Raw genomic sequence first — 18,679 nt, 5'->3', positions numbered from 1 at the left:
ACAAAATCAGATAAAGCTGAACATAACAATTTATTATAAGCTCGAATTTCTAACCCTGAACCAGTGGTTCTGGGTTTACAGGTCCCCAACAGAGTCGCCAGAGCTGTCACACCTCCTTTTTCCGCACCCGCAAGGGTACAAGGGAGTTTTTCCAATTAAAGGACAATCGAAACGGGATTGGTTTATTTATTTCAGAGTCGCCACTTGGGAGATTTAGGGTGTCCCAAGTCACCAATTTTAATCCCGAATCGAGGAAAAGAATGACTCCATATTACAGTCTGCGTACCAGAAATCCGGATAAGGAATTCTGTTAACCCGGGAGAAGGTGTTAGGCATTCCCGAGTTCCGTGGTTCTAGCACGGTCGCTCAACTGTTATATTCGGCTTGATTATCTGATTTTATACAAATATGAACTTATGTGCAAATTTTAACTTTTTGCCGCTTTCATAATTATTATTATTAAGATTGTGAACATTGCTTAAAACATGTCTTTGGACTGCGTCACATGAAATGCACCCACAATCCGGAACATATTTTTATTCAACGTTTTGGGATTTGGATTTGGGTCGCATGAAATGCACACCCATGTTTAGGAAAGTAAATTATTAAACACACGCCTAAAGATTAGCGTATTATTATCTCTGGGAAGGCCGTGAGATTTTCTAAACGGCCCGTCCTGGAAACTAAGTGCTTTTATATATACATTTAACGAGGGCCCCGCAGCTTGTGCATTTTTATTTGTCGAGGCTCATCTCATCTTTATTTTTTAGAAGGATATCCTATAGCGGCTATGTTTCTTGTCGCATTTGTCTCTACTAATTGAAAGTAAAATGAACCTACTCGATTACATGCTTGCAGGATATTTATAACGAGATTCCGAAAGCCTTTGCAGAATAAGAAAACATGGCTATGCACACGGATAGCTGAATCGAACATTATGGGCCCAAACCCAACCCACACAATATCGGCTGGGCCTGGGCCACTGCTTTTCCGATGAAAGCTTGCTGGGTTCGTTCGATTTGGGGCTCAACCTTCGTGAGGTTGAGAAGTGCAGACTTGCGCTGTTTGTTTTAAAGCAATGGTTTGCCGATTATAAGGAGGCAATTTATCAAAAGGAAATGAAATTAACTAACAAAGGATAGTTTCATACTTAACATGCATTAAAGGACATGCTAATCACAAACATAGCTAACTTCTAAAATATAGCCCACTATACTGTCAATCCTGCTGACTGTCAGCCTACACGCACAATACGACATTAAGTTACCCCACATTTGCATTCATTATGTAGGAAGGCTAACTCCAGTATCTAGGCAAAACGTAAACTATTATACATCACATGGTATTTAATATAACAGGCTATGTATAAAATAACATCTTCAACTCTTCTCTTTTGTATTCATGCTCGACTTTCAAATTACATTGGTAGTGTATTAGTCGTGTACCTGGTAGGAAAACAAAAGAAGAAGGAGAATGATCAACTGAGTAGTATGCAACAAACACAGCAACGGCAGATACACAGCAACAACAACCAACAATGGCACCACTAGTTTACGAACGACCAACAGCAATTTCAGACACTGAACCCACAGGTGGTCGAGCAACGAACAAACAATCCCAGAAAAACAAAGTAGTGAACCAGCAGAAACAACAGAGTATTCAATGTAACAACACCAGCAGTTCAACAATCACAAGCAGCTCAACAGGCAACCAACAGCAATTGGCCAAGACAGCTTGACCAACTTGAACTCTTATGTAATTTTCAGACAGTGTTTGGTTACAATATTCTGAGACTTTCTGTTTCTTGTTTTCTCTGAAGACTAAAAAAAATGTCCAGCCCTTTTTTAGTTCTGCAACAGCTTATTTATAAGCCAACAACCCAGTGCAGTCAAGCTGCCTGGATCCTGCCAGTTGCAATCTGCCCATACCCCTTAACTCCCCATGCCTAAAGGCATCTTTCTCGGTAAACTTAATCAGCCCCCCATGCTTTGTCCTATTGCTCTAATCAAGGATTATGGGCTTATTTTAGTATTCCTTTTAAACCCATGCCCTCATGTTTTGTTCCCCATTGTCACTAGGTTAATCATATTTTAATTACCACTTGACATATTCTGAAATTATCCCCTAATCAGACCCTGTCTTATGCCAAGATTACCCTTATACCTTGCATATTACTGTATTACCCTAACTCTTAATAGTCAGTATATAAACCTCTCTGATTTCAGCCAATACCTTGACTACTAGCTAATTAAACTCAATACTGCTTTCAGGCTGATTTGTTAGATTTCTAAAGCTAATTGCCAATTCTCTGCCTACGTTCAGGCAATGATTCAAACTTTAAGCAAACAGGGGTGCCAATCAAATGGTATGAGTTGGCCACATTGGGAGCCAAACCTGACCAACTCACAACCAATTGATCCAATATGCAGTCAAGGGTGTAAACTATAATCGACGTGCTACTATATCAGGCTTACAAACAATATCATAAAATAAAAGAAACAGGCACAGTAATCGTACTGAAATGTAGGCTCCTGATTTTTCAATCTTTCAAGTGAATTCAGTTGACGACACTTATTTAGATGACTACACAAACTATAATATATAGCAAACAATCAATAAAACCAACAAACAAACTCATCATTAACTCAACACGTACACACATGGACAGACGAGTCACAAAACAAAACAAACCAGAACATGAACGACAGATAGAATTTAGGAGGACAAAAGAAAAAGGAAAAATACCTCAGGGAAATGAAACTAAGACTGACTCAATCTCGAACTCGGAACAGGTTATTTGGGGTCTAATGGACTTTAACCGAAGTGTTCTCAACTGATAACACTTTGGTAAAAGTCTGCTAGACCCTGATCCTGCCACTGATTCGGACAGACCTCCATAACTCTAAGGTCTAGGGTTTCAGGTGGTCTGATTTGGGATCTGCTTAGTTCCAGTCAGATTCGAAAAAAACCAAAGTTATTCGGGGGGTGAGGGAGGTCAAGAGACGCTGTGGTATGAGTTTGGGGTCAATCGGTGTAGATCTGGTTTTTGCTCGAATCTTCGATTGAAGATTCGAGAAGCTTCGGGGTGATTCGAGGTAAACGGTTGACAGATTCATGTTCGGGGTGGTTGGGTGCATCAGGGGTGTTATTTTGGTGGTCATCGGAATCCGGGTGGCCGGGGTTACAGAGGAGAAACCCAAGGTTTCTTAGGGTTTGAGAGGAGGGGGGTTCTGGGACGAAGGTGAACAGTGGGGCTAGGGGGTTTGGTTTGGGGCGTGGGGGTAAGGGGTTAGGTTTATATATGTATTGAGGGTTTAGATCCTGGCCGTTGGATAAAGTGAGATCTATGGCCAGGATCTATTCACTTAGGAAAGACGGTGTCGTTTGGGCGTGATGGTGGGTGAGACCAGGTAAGGGGAATGGACCGGGTCGTGTTAACGGGTTTAAAGGAGGGCTTGGATCCATTTGATCAATGGGGTTGGACGGCTCAGATCAACTTGCCTGAAACGGCGTCGTTGAGGTGAAATGAACAGCCTGATCAGGACCGTTCGTTTGAGTTAGATCAACGGCTTCAATAGGGACGCTAATACGGCGTCGTTTGAGTCCGTGCTTGGGCAGGCCCGACTTGGACTGGATCAGTGCTTTGGTTATGGGCCTCGTTTTGGGGCCCAATCAGATTTTTCCTACCTTTTCCCCCTTTTTTGATTAACAAAAAATTAAAATAAAATTCCTAAATAAATTATAAAAATTAAAAATTAAATTAAAACAAAATTACACACATATTGGTTAACACCTATAACAACTAACACACATTTTAACATTAAATACAAATCACTCAATGACAAGACATATATTTTTTGATTTTCTTTTCCTTTTGGAGTAACTTTCGTGAAGCAAAAATCACGTGCTTACAACGATAATCAATATACATACGCATAGAACCATCCTTTTTCTTTACAAACAAGACAGGAGCACCCCAAGGTGATACATTGGGCCGAATAAACCCTTATCAAGCAATTCCTGTAACTGATCCTTCAATTCCTTCAACTCAGGATGAGCCATACGATATGGAAAAAAAATGGGTTAAGTGCCTGGCAACAAATCAATTTCAAAATCAATATCTCTATCGGGCGGCATGCCTAGAAGGTCTGCTGGAAACACATCAGAAAAATCCCGTACTACTGGGACTGAATCAACTGAAGGGGTATCAATACTGACATCTCTCACATAATCTAGATACGCGTCACACCCCTTCTCAACCATACACTGAGCCTTGAGGAAAGAAATAACTCTACTGGGAGTGTGATGTAAAGCACCCCTCCACTCAACACGCGGTGCACCTGGCACAGCTAGTGTCACGGTTTTGGCGTGACAATCAAGAATAGCATAATGGGGCGACACCAGTCCATGCCCAAGATAATATCACAATCCACCATGCTAAGCAACAATAAATCGGCTCTGGTCCACTAAGAGAAATCAAACACGAGCGATAAACGCAATCCACAACAAGATAATCTCCCACAGGAATAGAAACATAAACAGGGGAACTCAAAGAATCCAGAGGTACACCCAAATGCAGAGCAAAATAAGAAGACACATAAGAATAAGTGGAGTCTGGATCAAATAGAACCGATGCATCTCTGTGATAAACCAGTACAATACCTGTGATGATAGAATCGGAGGTAACAGCCTCGGTACGGGCAGGAAGGGCATAGTATCTGGCCTGGCCTTCCCCTCTAGGGAGACCTCTACCTCCCCGACCTCCACCTCTAGCTGTCTGAGTAGGTGGGGTAGCAACTGGAGCTGTAACCATAGCATGAGAACTCTGTTGGGCATGTTGTGGCTGAGAAGTTTGCGGAGGTGCACTCCTCCCAAGTCTAGGGCTATCCCTCACCACGTGGCATGTGTCACCACACTAAAAGCAAGCCCTCGGAGGATGCGGCGTTTGTGATTGGCTCGGGCCAGGTCTGCTGAACTGACCTCTAAAAGCACCCCGCGCAGGAGGCGCACTGGATACTAGCGGTGCATAATAAGGCTCTTGGGGCCTAGGAGGAGTTGGAATACCACTGATTGCTGGAAGAGCTGAATGAACATGATGACTCATATAACCCCTACCATGACAACCTACAGTTGGGGCACGGGCACCAGAATAATGGCCTGACTCTCGACACCTCTTGGCCTCCCTCTCATCTCTATCCCTAGCATGCATACCCTCAATCCTCCTAGCAATGCTCACCACTTGCTGATAAGAACTATCCATCTCTAACTCACGAGCCATGATAGACCTGATGTTGGGAATAAGCCCATAATAAACCGTCAAACCCTCTTGCGAACAGTAAAAACCAAGGCTGGGGCATGTCTAGCCAAGCTAGTATAATGGATAACATACTCCGAGACAATTATAGAACCCTGGTGCAAATGCTCAAACTCTGCGCACCACGCATCCCTGAGGCTCTAAGGAACATACTTTCTCAGGAACATATCAGAAAATTGAGTCCAAGTCAGGGAAGCAGCCTCATCCGGACTGTCTAACTCATAGGTGCGCCACCACTCATAGGCAGCTCCTCGAAGCTGGAAGGTAGTGAAGGAAAACCCCGCTCGATCCTGATATACCCATGGTATGGAGAATACAGTAGCACTCATCTAGAAATCCTAGAGCATCATCCGATGTTAGACCACTGAATACCGGAGGCTTGTACTTCTTGAACCTCTCAAGCCTCAACTGCTCATCCTCGGAAGCCGCTGCCCTACCCTCGGGCTGACCTGGAACTGCAGGTTGTACAAGAATAATCTCTAGGACCTGATCAACATGCACTTGCTGCTCAGGAGTGTGGGCGACTGGAGTTTGTGCTCCTCCCCTGAGATGTGGCTACAGTAAGGGGAAGCAACACTTTCTGAGCCAAAGTGTTGTACATGCTCATGAACTGTGCAAGAGTCTCCTGAAGTGCTGGAGTAGTAGTAGCAGTAGGCGTATCAGGTGCCTGGGCTCCGACTGGGACTGCTGGTCGCTCCTCGATGGTAGCTCGCGCTGGTGCTCTGGCTGCACCGCGTGCCCGTCCTCGGCCTCTACCCCAGTCCCGGCATCTGACGGCTATAATAGGGGACGCGGGTGCCTGATCATCTTGGATAGCACGTGTCCTCACCATCTGTGAAAGAATAGAAGATAGAAGTTTAGAGTAGTGATATCAAAATCTCGCACGATAAGGAAGTCAAATAAAGTTAAATTTTCCTAATAGTTACATAGCCTTTCGCAGATAAATACACATGTCTCTGTGCCGATCCGCGAGACTCTAATAAACCGATTTGTGATTCATGACTCCTATGAACCTAGAGCTCTAATACTAACTTGTCACGACCCCAGTTCGCCCTCCGTAAACTATCGTGACGGCACCTAGTCTCTACGACTAGGTAAGCCTAATAATTTGTGAAAAACAGTAATAACAGAATATAATTAACCATAAACTACAGAAATAACATAATGAAGCATTTAAGATGCCACTCGGCATATACAACACAAACTCTCAAAACTAAACAATATTTCCCAAAACTTGGAATCTCATGAAATCACAAGCTTTTGAATGTATACAAGTATCGAACTCCAAAATGTCTAGCAAAAGAAAAAAATACAGAAGGGCTAATACTTAAAGAGAGAATAGAAAGGGACTACTCGGTCTGCGGACGCGGCAGATATACCTCGAAGTCTCTGGAAAAGTCGCCTCGCCTCAAGGGTGATAGGACTGAGTCGAAGTACCTAGATCTGCACATGAAAAACATGCGCAGAGAGGGCATGAGTACACCACATCGGTACTCAGTAAGTGCTAAGCCTAACCTCAGTCGGGTAGTGACGAGGAAGGTCAGGGCCCTACTGAGGTTAAATGAAAAACAAGATATAACAGTATAAGATACGACAATATAATTAAATGCTAACAGTAAGATGTAATACGTGATAATGGGAATGATAACAACTATAACAGAGGCAAAATGATCACAAAAAGAATACCGCTCATCACAGAAGTAACAACCGGGGATCTCTCAATATCTCTTAGTATCCTCAATATATGTTAGGGATCTCTTGGTATCCCGAGGAACTCTTGGTATCCTCAATATATGTGATGGGGATCTCTTGGTATCCCAAGGATCTTTTGTTATCCTCAATAAATGTGTTGGGGATCTCTCGGTATCCCGCACCTCAGTCCAAACCAATATACGTGCAGGGGATTTCCTCGAATACCGTCCCGTAGTCCCAAAGTAAATATATAGCAGCAACACGAAGAATACTCAATTAAATTTAACTTCACACCAAAATAAAACAGGTAATTCTAACCTAGCATGCTACACATAATACCACTAAGGCATTTTGGTCAAACAAAGTAATTAGTTAAATTAGACATGCTTTTCCTAAGCTAACAACAGGCTTAATTTCAAGTAGTATAAGCAGGAAGGGAAAAACACAATTTAAATTACTTAATGAAAATAAGATTTTTCAATAATTAGCACAGGTACGCACTCATCACCTCACGAACAAGGCATTTCAAATATCAACAAATAACAAATCCTAAGGGGAGTTTCCCCCCACACAAGGTTAGGCAAGCCACTTACCTCGAACCGGCTCAAAATCAACCCGAAACCACGTTCTTGCCATGAGTACTCAACTCCAAATTGACCCAAATCTATTCAAATCAATTGCATAATGTAAATAACACTTCAAGTAACTGATTCCACTAATTAATTCTAAGCTAATACGCGAAATTAGGAAAAATGACCAAAACGCCCTCCAAGCCCACATCTCGGAATCGAGTAAAATTTATATTTTTAGAATCCTCATACTCTCACGAGTCTAACCATACCAAAATTATCCAAATCCAATGTCAAATCCTTAATCAAAATTCAAAATTTAGGTCTAAGAACTTTCCCCCAATTTTCATCCAAATTCCGAAATTAAATGATAAATTCATATTTAGATTAATGGGTTACAAGAAAAAAGGAGTTAAGAATCGTTACCCAATTGATAACTCTAAAAATCTCTCAAAACGCTCAAATCCGAGTTCCCAAACTCTAGTTTTCACAAAAATGGCTAAACCCTCGATTTTGAACTTAAACATTCTGCCAAGGTATTTTCTTAATCTCGATCGCGAAGAACAACATCACTGGCCCCCAAATTAACTCTACGCGAACACAGAACCCCGCACGCGAACGCGATGCTATAGCTCCCTCAGATCTACGCGATCGTGGTTGGCTTCACGCGATCGCGGTTGGCTTCACGCGACCGCATAGAGAAACACTTAATTCCACTGGCGCCTTATTTCTTCTACGCAAACGCGGCCTAGCCCACGCATTCGCGATTCAGCATTGCCCATAACTACGCGTTCGCGTTCCTCTTCACGCGAAGAGAAAAATTTCCATCTGCCTCATCTAAGCCTTCACGATCGCGATCCTCTCCACGCGATCGCGATGAAGAAAAGTCTGCAACAAATACCAGCAAAAATATGATCCTTCTCCAAATCCAAAAATGGTCCGTTGAGCATTCGAAACACACCCTAGTCCCCCGGGACCTCAACCAAACATGCCAACCAATCCTAGAACATCATTCAAACTTGTTCCAACCTTTGGAACGCTCAAAACAACATCAAATATACCAATTTAACATCGGATTTAAGCCTAAGAACTCCAAAAACTCTCAAATTACGCTTTCGATCAAAAAGTCTATCAAACCTCGTCCGAATGACCTGAAATTTTGCAAGCACGTCACATTCAACACTACGGGGCTACTCTAACTTTTGGAATTCCATTCTGACCCCGATATCATAATATCACTATCGAACCGGAAACTTCAAAAATTTAACTTTTGGTATTTCAAGTCTAAATAAGCTACGGACCTCCAAAACACCATTCGAACACGCCCCTTAGCCCAAAATCACCCAACGGAGCTAACGGAATAGATGGAATTCCATTCCGAGGCCGCCTTCACACTGCTCAGACTACGGTCCAATTTCTAAAGCTTAAGCTCTTATTTAGGGACTAAATGTCCCAAAACACTCCGAAACTCAAAACCAAACATCCCGGCGAATCAAAATAGCAAAAAAAATACGGAAAAAACAGTTAATAGGGGATCGGGGCATAAATTCTTAAAACGACAGGTCGGGTCGTTACAGTTGGATATGGTGTAAACAATTTCATAGAATAGGAAAATATTTCTCATTTTGCTTCCATAAATATCAGAAATTATAATTTGTTGCAATAGAGAATATAACCATTCTAATAGACCTAGCAAATAATAAGAGCAGCCCCTAATAACCGTTCAATATGTTATAATATCTGTTGCAATAGTGTTTGATAATTGTTCCCATATATCACAAAAACCATTGTAATATATCATGAAAAACGTTGCAATAAACTTAAAAAATCAGTTGTATTATTATACCATGACGGTTTATAACCGTCCCAACAGAAAAGAAAATCGTTCCTATAGATAGAAAAATAGTAGCAGTCCAAACCGTTACAATATCCCTATCTATAAAGACGGTTTTCAAACCGTTGCAAATAACTGTTCCAATAGATCTATTGTAACGCTGAATCCCGGAACGTGTCCAAATCCGTCCCAATAGCCCCATAGGGACGATTAGCGTATCTATTGCAACGGTTTTCGAACGGTTGCCATAGCTGTAATTTCTAGTAGTGTAGCTTGTGAGATTCCATTGGATTGTTGTTGTTGTTGTTGTTGTATTTGTAAAGTCTCAAATAGGGGTTCATCAAGTTTGGGAGACTAGGAATTCTCCCAAAAATTATCATATTCAATAAGTCATGGATAATATGGTTACACATATTATCCACCGGTTAACACGTTTTTTATTCGTATTAAATATGGGTCAAATAATTTATTTGTTTTTTCATTATTCATTTTCGATCCGAACCATATCCAACCCAACCAACCGATTTGTCACTCCTATTGGTAGGTAACAAAGTCATGGCTCTATGTTGGATTTTAGACAAGAATTAGGACTAGGATTAGAAACTAGAGGGGGAAAAGAAGAAGGAAACTAGGCAAAGAGGAGAAGGTGGTAAAGAAAGACTTGATTTAAGTGGATAGTGATGTTGGGCATATTTTCATATGTTTCGATATTAATTTACTCGTATTTTTACTGCTCTTTAGTTATATTTAATAGTGAATATGTCCAATTTAATTTAATTATGGAGTTGACATGAGGGGTTGCTCTGATGGTAAGCAATCTCCACTTCCAACCACGAGGTTGTGAGTTTGAGTCTCCCCAAGAGCAAGGTGGGAAGTTCTTGGAAGGAATGATGTCGGGGGTCCATTTGGAAACAGCCTCTCTATCCTAGGATAGGGGTAAGGTTTGCGTACATACTACCCTCCCCAGACCCCACTAAATGAGATTATACTAGGTTGTTGTTGTATGGAGTTGTACACTTATTTAGGTGTTAATGCATAATATAGGTACTATGAAATAAAATTTGGAGCAAAGTGCACAAAAAAATTGGCGAACAGAAATAAGCTATGCAATGGAGAAATTAACGAAATAGAAGATGAGAACTTTGGTTGATTACCTGGAATGGCAACGTCTTTGGTTTTGAGTTGCATGAATCTTGGAATGAAAAGTTAGGCAACTAGCACTTACAAGAATCAAATTGGAGAAATAAAAAAGAAGCAGCAAAGCGACGTGGAGGTTCTGCCTCGCATTATAGGCTGCGACGTGCCTTTCCGAGTTCGAGGCAATTTTATCTCTTTTTAGTTTTGGATTTTGGTTATTTCACCTAGGCTTTTTCCTACACTTATAAATAGTCATTAAACATAATTTTTATAGAACTTTTGACGAAGGGAGAGCACAGAGCCGTCGTGGAGGTCGGATTTCATCTTTTCCTCTATCAACTTAGTCTTTTATGTTTATTTGTATGATTTGTTATTTTGCTACCATGTCTATGTGAAACTAAACTTAACGTTCTAGGGTTATGGTTCTTTCATGACTATTATTATTCGGAAATTGATTTTTCTTTCTTGACTTATCATATTAGTTTATTTATTCAATTTTGCGCTTAATTATTTAATTGTTTGATCACCAATTAAATACTATCTGCGAATCTAGAGTTGAACTCGAAAGTGGGAATTCTAGATCGCACATAGGATTGAATAGAGCAAGTTCTTGAACCTGGGCATCGGAGAATGGATTCGCGATTAGGATGGACTATACCTAATTGCCTTGTTTGGTTGATTTACGGGAATTATAAATGTGTTCTTGTTAGTTCTAATTCCATAGACATACAGGCGTTAGTTTAGCTTGAATAGGCGAGTAAGAACTAGATAGATTCTTATGAGCAATATTAACCCTGTCTACCAATAAACTAGATAAATTAATTAGTCAATTCAATTGAAGAATACAATATGATTGTTAGATAGCCCATAACCCTAGATCGTTTTCATAATATTGATAACATAAAAATCTGCTCTTCCTCTTTTCAAAGTTCATTATTTGTTTTTATTTATTTTAATTAGTTTAGAATCAAATACTTCTAATTTTAATTCTTGTTTAGATAATTAGGATGGTCGAATTTAGTTAATAGTTAATCACAAGTCCTCGTGAGTTCGATATCCGACTTTTAGTCACTTTATTACTTGACGACCGCGTATACTTGTGTGTGCGTTTGGCCGCAACAGATAGAATAGCAAAGATGATAACATCCACCATAAAGAAGCCATGTTTTTGCTTTTTTCCGATATACTACTTATCTTCTATAATTATTTTGGTCATTTATCATGAACATTGCTTTTCAGTGAGCTAATGTCATGTTTATTTTGCAAGAAGATCCTGACTTGGGACCGTCAACGCACGCTAGTGCTCGATGAGGTTATTGCTCTCTTGGGCCCAGTCAACCTCTTTAAGTCGTTTGATTGGAAATAAGTTATTTTAGGATTAACTGTCTCGAGATTATTTATTTTGGGACTAGTTATCTCACTCTTCTATAAAAATAAAAAAATATAATTTCAGGATAACTAATTCAGGAATTAGTTATACTGCGATTTTATCTCAATCAAACATGAGATAAACTCATCTCAAATTTAATCCCGCAATTAATTATTCCTTATACCTCGTACCAAACGAGCACTCAGAGTCACCATTTCAAACACTTTTTATTGGTGGTCTAGGACACCTCCTTTGACACTAGCTAACACAATTTAACTAATCAACCAATCAACTACGTCTTGATATCAAACTAGTAGAAGTGGAATAATGGATCATTATGATGTATTCATGCTCATTTCATTCCATTCCTATCTTAAGTCATCAGAGCCTATTCTTGTGCAGGCCATCAACTTACTATGTAGGTAGTTATCTACACAATTCAAGGTTTTCAAGTTGTACTTTTTCTATTTTAGGCTCGTTTCTGAAAGAAAGACTTTTAGTTCATCATGAACCAGTTCAAAAATCCAAGTACTAAAAATTGTATGGAATCCTAATTAGAGGCATGGCTTGCTGACCTACCAAGCGTATTTAAAGCCAAGAGCTTGACACCACTTTGAACCGTTTACTGAAAAGAAAAGAAAAAAACAAGTGGAAACAGCAAACTGGAAATTGGATTATTGACTTTTTTTATTTGTCTATAAAGTTACTGTTTTTACTAGTTACTAGTTAAAACATATGACGAAACATGCCATTAGACTATTCAGCGTGATAAAATTAAGAGAATTTTTCACAAACCACCATCTTTTAGTCCTAATTAGCCATTTATAGATACCTTTTGCTATATTACGCTCTATAGATATCTTTTATGTTTTTATACAATGTATTTCATGTATTTAAACGGTTGTATTCATTAATACAAGAAAAAAATAGGCGTAAAAACGGGAAATCCAGCTAAGTGTTATCTGTATTTAACTGTATTCAAGCGAAATTTCAGCTGTATTTAACTGTATTCAAGCAAAATTTCAGTGAAATTCAGTAACTTTTTTGCGCAAATTCTGGGAACTTAAACTTGTTAAAAACGGAAGAAAATCAAATCACATGATAGTCTCCTAATTTAACTCAAAGAACTAAAACGAGTACACACTAATTTGTATTTTGCTCAAAGAAAGCAACTCAAAAACGTGAAAAGAAGGAAAAACCAGAGCAACACATCTGATCGAACTTCTCAATTCTCTTCTCCTTTTTTTCTATTGAATACAATAAAATACAATTGAATACAGCTGAATAAAACTCTTGAATGCAACAAAATACAAAACTCTTAAATGCAACAAAATACAACTAACTTCTGCTGAATAAAATAGTTGAATATAACAAACTACAACTGAATACAACTAAATACAGTTGTATAAAACACTTGAATACAACTAACTACTGCTGAATAAAATAGTTAATTACAACTGATTAAAACTGAATACAAGAGAATAATCACAACTTTTTAATACATCTAAAATATATAAATGAATGTTGCTGAATACATGTGAATACAGTTTCACCTCTTTCATCTGTAAACATGGCTTTCGACAAAATCAAGGTTGAAAACCCTATCGTTGAGATGGACGGTTAGATCTCTTTCTCCTCTACTTTCTCTATCTCTATATTTCTTCCGTTTTTCTTGCTGAAATTTGTTGTTTTATAGATCTGTTTTTGTATGCCAAATAATAATAAAGATTGATTATGCTGTGAAAATATAGAGAGGACAAAGAATTTGAGTAACGATGTGGGAGAAGAGAGTAGAGGTGACAATGGCGGAGAAATAGAGATTTAGGGTGGGAGGAGATTTATGAAACGTAGGTTTGTGGGAGAAGAGGGTAAAGTGTATGGAAGAAGAGAGAGAAAAGTTGGTCAGAGGAGATATACGCTAATTAGGTGAGAGAAAATATAAAAAATGAGAGAAAAATATTTTGTAGCATATATGGTGCCTTAATTGTAGGATGGAACTATATTTAGATTTTTTGCTATAAACTATAAAAGGTATTTATAGGATGTAATATTTTAAAATGGTATTTATTTAATATAAATAGGGTACTAACCTATTCTATAGGTGGTAAAATTACCTCAAATGGAAATCAGCGGACTCTAGAAAGTAGTACAACAGCAAGCTCTTAATCCAAAATCACTTTTTATTACAAAGTTATTAAATTTGCATGATTCATTTATTCAAAATGGCAACCCATTATTATGTTTAATTTTCAAAATTTTAAATTGACATTAGGATTATTAAAGACAATAGGTTGGTATATTATGCCTGGAAAACTCTTTCCCATTGTTTGGTCATTGGACTGGCCACCAAAATATAAAATTATGCACGCGTTTGTTTGTTAAATAAAATTATACAATTTTCAGGAAACATGGGTTTGCTCTTTTGTTCTTACCCATCAACAAAAATTTCTCTGATCTCTAGACTATTTTTTGCTAGGTTTATCTCCCTTGGCAATTGCTTGAAACTTTTGACCAAAAAAAGAAAGATCAGCAACATTTTCACATTGCCGATGTCTCTGTTTCTAGGAAAGTTTAGTTTTGGGTTTTCAATCTAAGGCTGGCATCTTTCAATATTAAGGTACCAAAATGGAAAATTTTCAGACACGGATAAACTAGAAAAAAGGAATAGAAGTCTTTATCTTATTTAGCTGGAAGAGAGTGACAACATCATCGTCTAATAACAGACGCCAAATTCAAATCCTAGTATAAGCAGGCAAAAGAAGACTAAAACCAACAATTCCACCAAAAGTTCTCTTCAAAAGTGAAACATGAACAAGCACATGCCAGCCCTCCCAACACAAGCTTAAACTTCAGCAAATCTGGCATTAAATAACAAATGATAAGTGAGATACAGTGTAGAAGACTACATCTTCTAAGCAGATTTATCTATGAATATTCAATTTAAGTATATGCTTACCCCAACTCAGAGAGCTTCAAGTGAGCCTCAGCATAGTCAGCAAAGAAGGCGTCTTCATCCTAATATAAGCAAAGAGTTGCTCCTATCAGTCATGGAGCAGGTGTTTTCAACTTTAAATGAAAGAAATTTACAGTTTATATATACTGACCGCAGCATATTTCTCAACAAGGGGGCGGAAAGCAGGATCAGAAAGGAGAGCCTTGTCTGAAGGCAACTGCAAAAGCCCTTCTTTCTCCCCACTCAAAAGTTCCCTGCAATAGCAATTATGTCCCATAAGCAAGATCGACAGATGATAGTTTGCAGTAACACGGTATTCCACAAAATTGAGAACTGAAAAAATAAACATATTTGACGGTAGTCTTACGTAAAGTATGAGTTGTCAAAGATGAGGGGATTGGTAGTCCAAGGTCCCTCGAAACCAGAACGTTCCTTGTGGCACCTTCCCTGGAGCAAATTGCAATAAGAAATAAGTACTTAACAACAGAAGCTTGTCTGCTCAAGACAAGTAGGTTTAAACAGAATAAAAGCAGGCTACAAACCAAGGTATGGCCACCAGAGAGTGCAACAATATCCTTGTCAGATAGACCCATTTGCTTCACAAACACATCTCTCAAGTGGTCGGAGCCTGCATTAGGTTGACAGATGATATCAAGGAAGGCAAATCACAATAAATCTTAAGCTCCTTTTCCAATCTGTTTCGCAGTCAAATTGTGCTGTATAAAGCTGTAGAGACAATTCTCAATAGAAGAACTTACCCTTGGTGGCATCAGGCAAGCGACCTTCAACTGGTGGCTCTGTCTTGTCCTGTTAAGATAGAAATCTAGTTAGGTCCAGATCTCGCCAAAATAAACAATTTTAACATTGGCACAATAAAGTCGCAAACAGACCACCACAAACATGTTGAATCATAAAACATGGAGTATAAAAAGAGGCATCAAAATATACAAACAATATGGAATTTAGCAACAGAACCAACAAAAAATCAGCATTGATGTGTGCACACAAGCTGACTCAGAGACCACCAATTGTCAGTAAACATAAATTAGCATCTAGTTGGTATATATATGACTTGGAATTCCTTAGTTAAGAGCGACGGACATGGCCCCATTTGAAGATATAAGTAACACCAAGTATTTCTTAATTGAGCAGGAAAAGGAAGATAAGGGCGTAGGAATCATCAAACTAGAATTTAATGCAGGAAGTTCTTTAGACATACCCTTGTCACTAGTGAAGCATATGCATATCATAATGTCTTGGCTAACCATTATCAATAAGGCAATATTTCACTAAGAATATTGGCAAAGATTTTTTGCCAAAAGTGTAAAATCTGGATAAAGGCTCTCACTATCCAATGTCATTACGTCCTTGCTGATAAGGCCTCAAGTTGAATAAAGTACAATTCATTACACATGTCAAATAAAATTGCTAAAGGCTGCAGAGACAGTCTCACTAACCTCTCTACCAGGGTGAAAGGGAACATCAGGTCCTCCAGTAACTTCAACAGCAACAACTCCAGCTAACTACACAAAGAAATAAATAACAAGTCATTTCTGCACTTTGATTTAGCAAATAAAATACATAAAATACCAAACCTAACAATCAACACAAGAATACATACTTGATAGAAATCACCATATGAGAGGATAGGAAACTGCTCCTTGATGGGCTCCAAGAGTCTTATAGCAATGTCAATACCATTGTTTGCTCCATGTCCTTGCTCAGCCTTGAACCTCATGGTACCGAATGGACCTCCAGTTTTGGAGCACACATCATAGGTACCAGCAGAGTGCCATCTGAGACAACAGAAATTATTTTGAGAGCCACAAAAAAAAAATTCTTTTTTCCTAGGAAAACTTTTCTAGGATAAAAAACATCCATCATCCCAATTTACAGGACACTTCCTATTTCAACTATTCCAAACTGTATAAAACCATTCCCCCTTTAATATACAAAATTCCGAAAAATAAAATTCACTAAACTATTTGATCTCATGTTTTCACCATCAAACTAACCATTCAGCCATTATTCAAGTCATATTCCTACACTTATGTCAAATTAGCATATTAAACACTGTGCCCAATGGAGGAAAAATTCCTTTTCTTTTATTAATTGAGTAATCTGATAGCTTCTTTTGTTCTTTTAAGCATTTACAAAAAAGTAAAAGGGGAAATGAAATATGCACTAGCAGCAAGAAATCAATTGAAGAGAACATACGCAAGACGGAGCATAAGAGGAGCGCAATTCTTCTCAGCAATGAGTCCTCTGAGTTTCCTCTTACATTTGTCAACAGCCTTGAGGTACTCCTCGCTTACAGTGGGATAGCACTTACCCATAGCAATTGTTCTACACAACATTCAAACACAATAAGATCCAGGTTTCAGAATCCAATACACATACAAGTATTAACAGATCGTATGCCGTTAACAGTTACCATACATATCTATTGTTAGATTAGATCCAGAAGGCGTATGTATATGTCAAAAAAACCATTGTAGTTGGAATAAACAAAACACAAATATAATGTGTAAACATATCTTAGTTAAAACCTTTGGTCAAACTAAATCATAGTTAAAACACTTATGCACGTCATTAGCAATAAAAAATCTATACAGTTTTTGAAAAAACTAAGAACAAAAAAAATTGATATAATGTCTTTAAAACCATGGATCCGCCAATATTAGGAGCACATAATCCATAAAAATGTGTTCCAGAAACTAAAACCACAAAGAACTTTAGATTAAAAATCTATACAAATTTTAATTTTCAAAAAAACATACATACACATATTTTTCACACCATTTAACCAAAAAGAGTTTGAAAACTTTAGTCGACATAAAGTTTAAATAAAATAAAATAAAATAATAAGAATTAAAAGAATGCTGTGCTGCAGATCAACTTCATCAATTGATCCGAGTATGTAAGTAACACATAATTAAAAAAAAATAGTCTACAGATCAAAATAAAAACGTAGTTAAAACATATAAACACGTTTCATTTAAAATTAATCTACACACACATTTCACAACATTAAAGGCCATAAAAGAACTTGAAAAATATAATGAAGAATAAAAAAAGTGAATAAAATAAATATAATTAAAAAAAACACTCAAATACAGTAGCATTAGAGATCTGAAGATAAATGAAATATAAGAACCTAAAGAAACTGATATAATCGAGTCGAGGAGAAAAGGCAAAACGTTAAACCCTATAAAGAGAAAATGGCACGAGGAGACCACAATCAGTAGAAATGGGGGATATAAAGGGTTTGAATTGAATTGAAGGAAGAGAATGTTCTAGTAGGTGAATGTGGACCGTAGGATTAAGGATGATCGGGCGGCTTAGATTGAGATATGAATTGAACGGTTGAGATTTTGGTTTTTTTATAAGGGTAAAGTAATCTATGGATTCGTTGTATGGTTGGTGAGTGAATTGAAAATTGGAGGAAAGTCAGATGAAGGATTCTTTGTTATGTGTGTTGGATTTTTGTGTATCGTGGACGTGGACTGCATCACATCAAGGGGACTTTGAGTATTTATGAAATGACTATAACGCCCATAAAAAAAGAAGAAGAAAAGATTGTCTTTTTGGTTTCAGATTGATACTATTATTTTTGCGAGCTCGTATTTTTTGCCATATTTTAAGAAATATATTTTTGTTTTTTATTGATAAACTTACGTTGAGCAGTTGTATATTACCTAAAAAAATGAAATACTCACAAAAATTGAAGTCCATTTACGTGCATGATTCCATCTTCACTTAATATTTTCTAAATAGTCAGAGTTTCTATTGAAAAATATTTGTTATCTAT

General features: G+C 38.0%; 1 protein-coding gene across 1 annotated transcript; it reads right to left on the bottom strand.

Annotated features, from left to right (window-relative positions):
• Positions 1-14,580: 14,580 nt before the first annotated feature.
• LOC107759703 (L-ascorbate peroxidase 2, cytosolic-like) lies at positions 14,581-18,053 on the bottom strand (the record flags this gene model as incomplete). The annotated part of the gene is given in 10 exon segments (NM_001324656.1): positions 14,581-14,773; positions 14,872-14,930; positions 15,020-15,122; positions 15,236-15,315; positions 15,411-15,496; positions 15,627-15,675; positions 16,326-16,391; positions 16,490-16,664; positions 17,086-17,214; positions 18,026-18,053. Coding segments are annotated over 9 exon segments (753 nt in total). The 3' UTR covers positions 14,581-14,757.
• Positions 18,054-18,679: the final 626 nt, after the last annotated feature.

The sequence above is a fragment of the Nicotiana tabacum genome, chromosome 3 (genome assembly GCF_000715075.1).
Source record: "Nicotiana tabacum cultivar K326 chromosome 3, ASM71507v2, whole genome shotgun sequence".
NCBI classification, from domain to species: Eukaryota; Viridiplantae; Streptophyta; class Magnoliopsida; order Solanales; family Solanaceae; genus Nicotiana; species Nicotiana tabacum.
The sequence above is the reverse complement of the archived record's forward strand: the minus strand, read 5'-3'. Positions and strand labels throughout refer to the sequence as shown.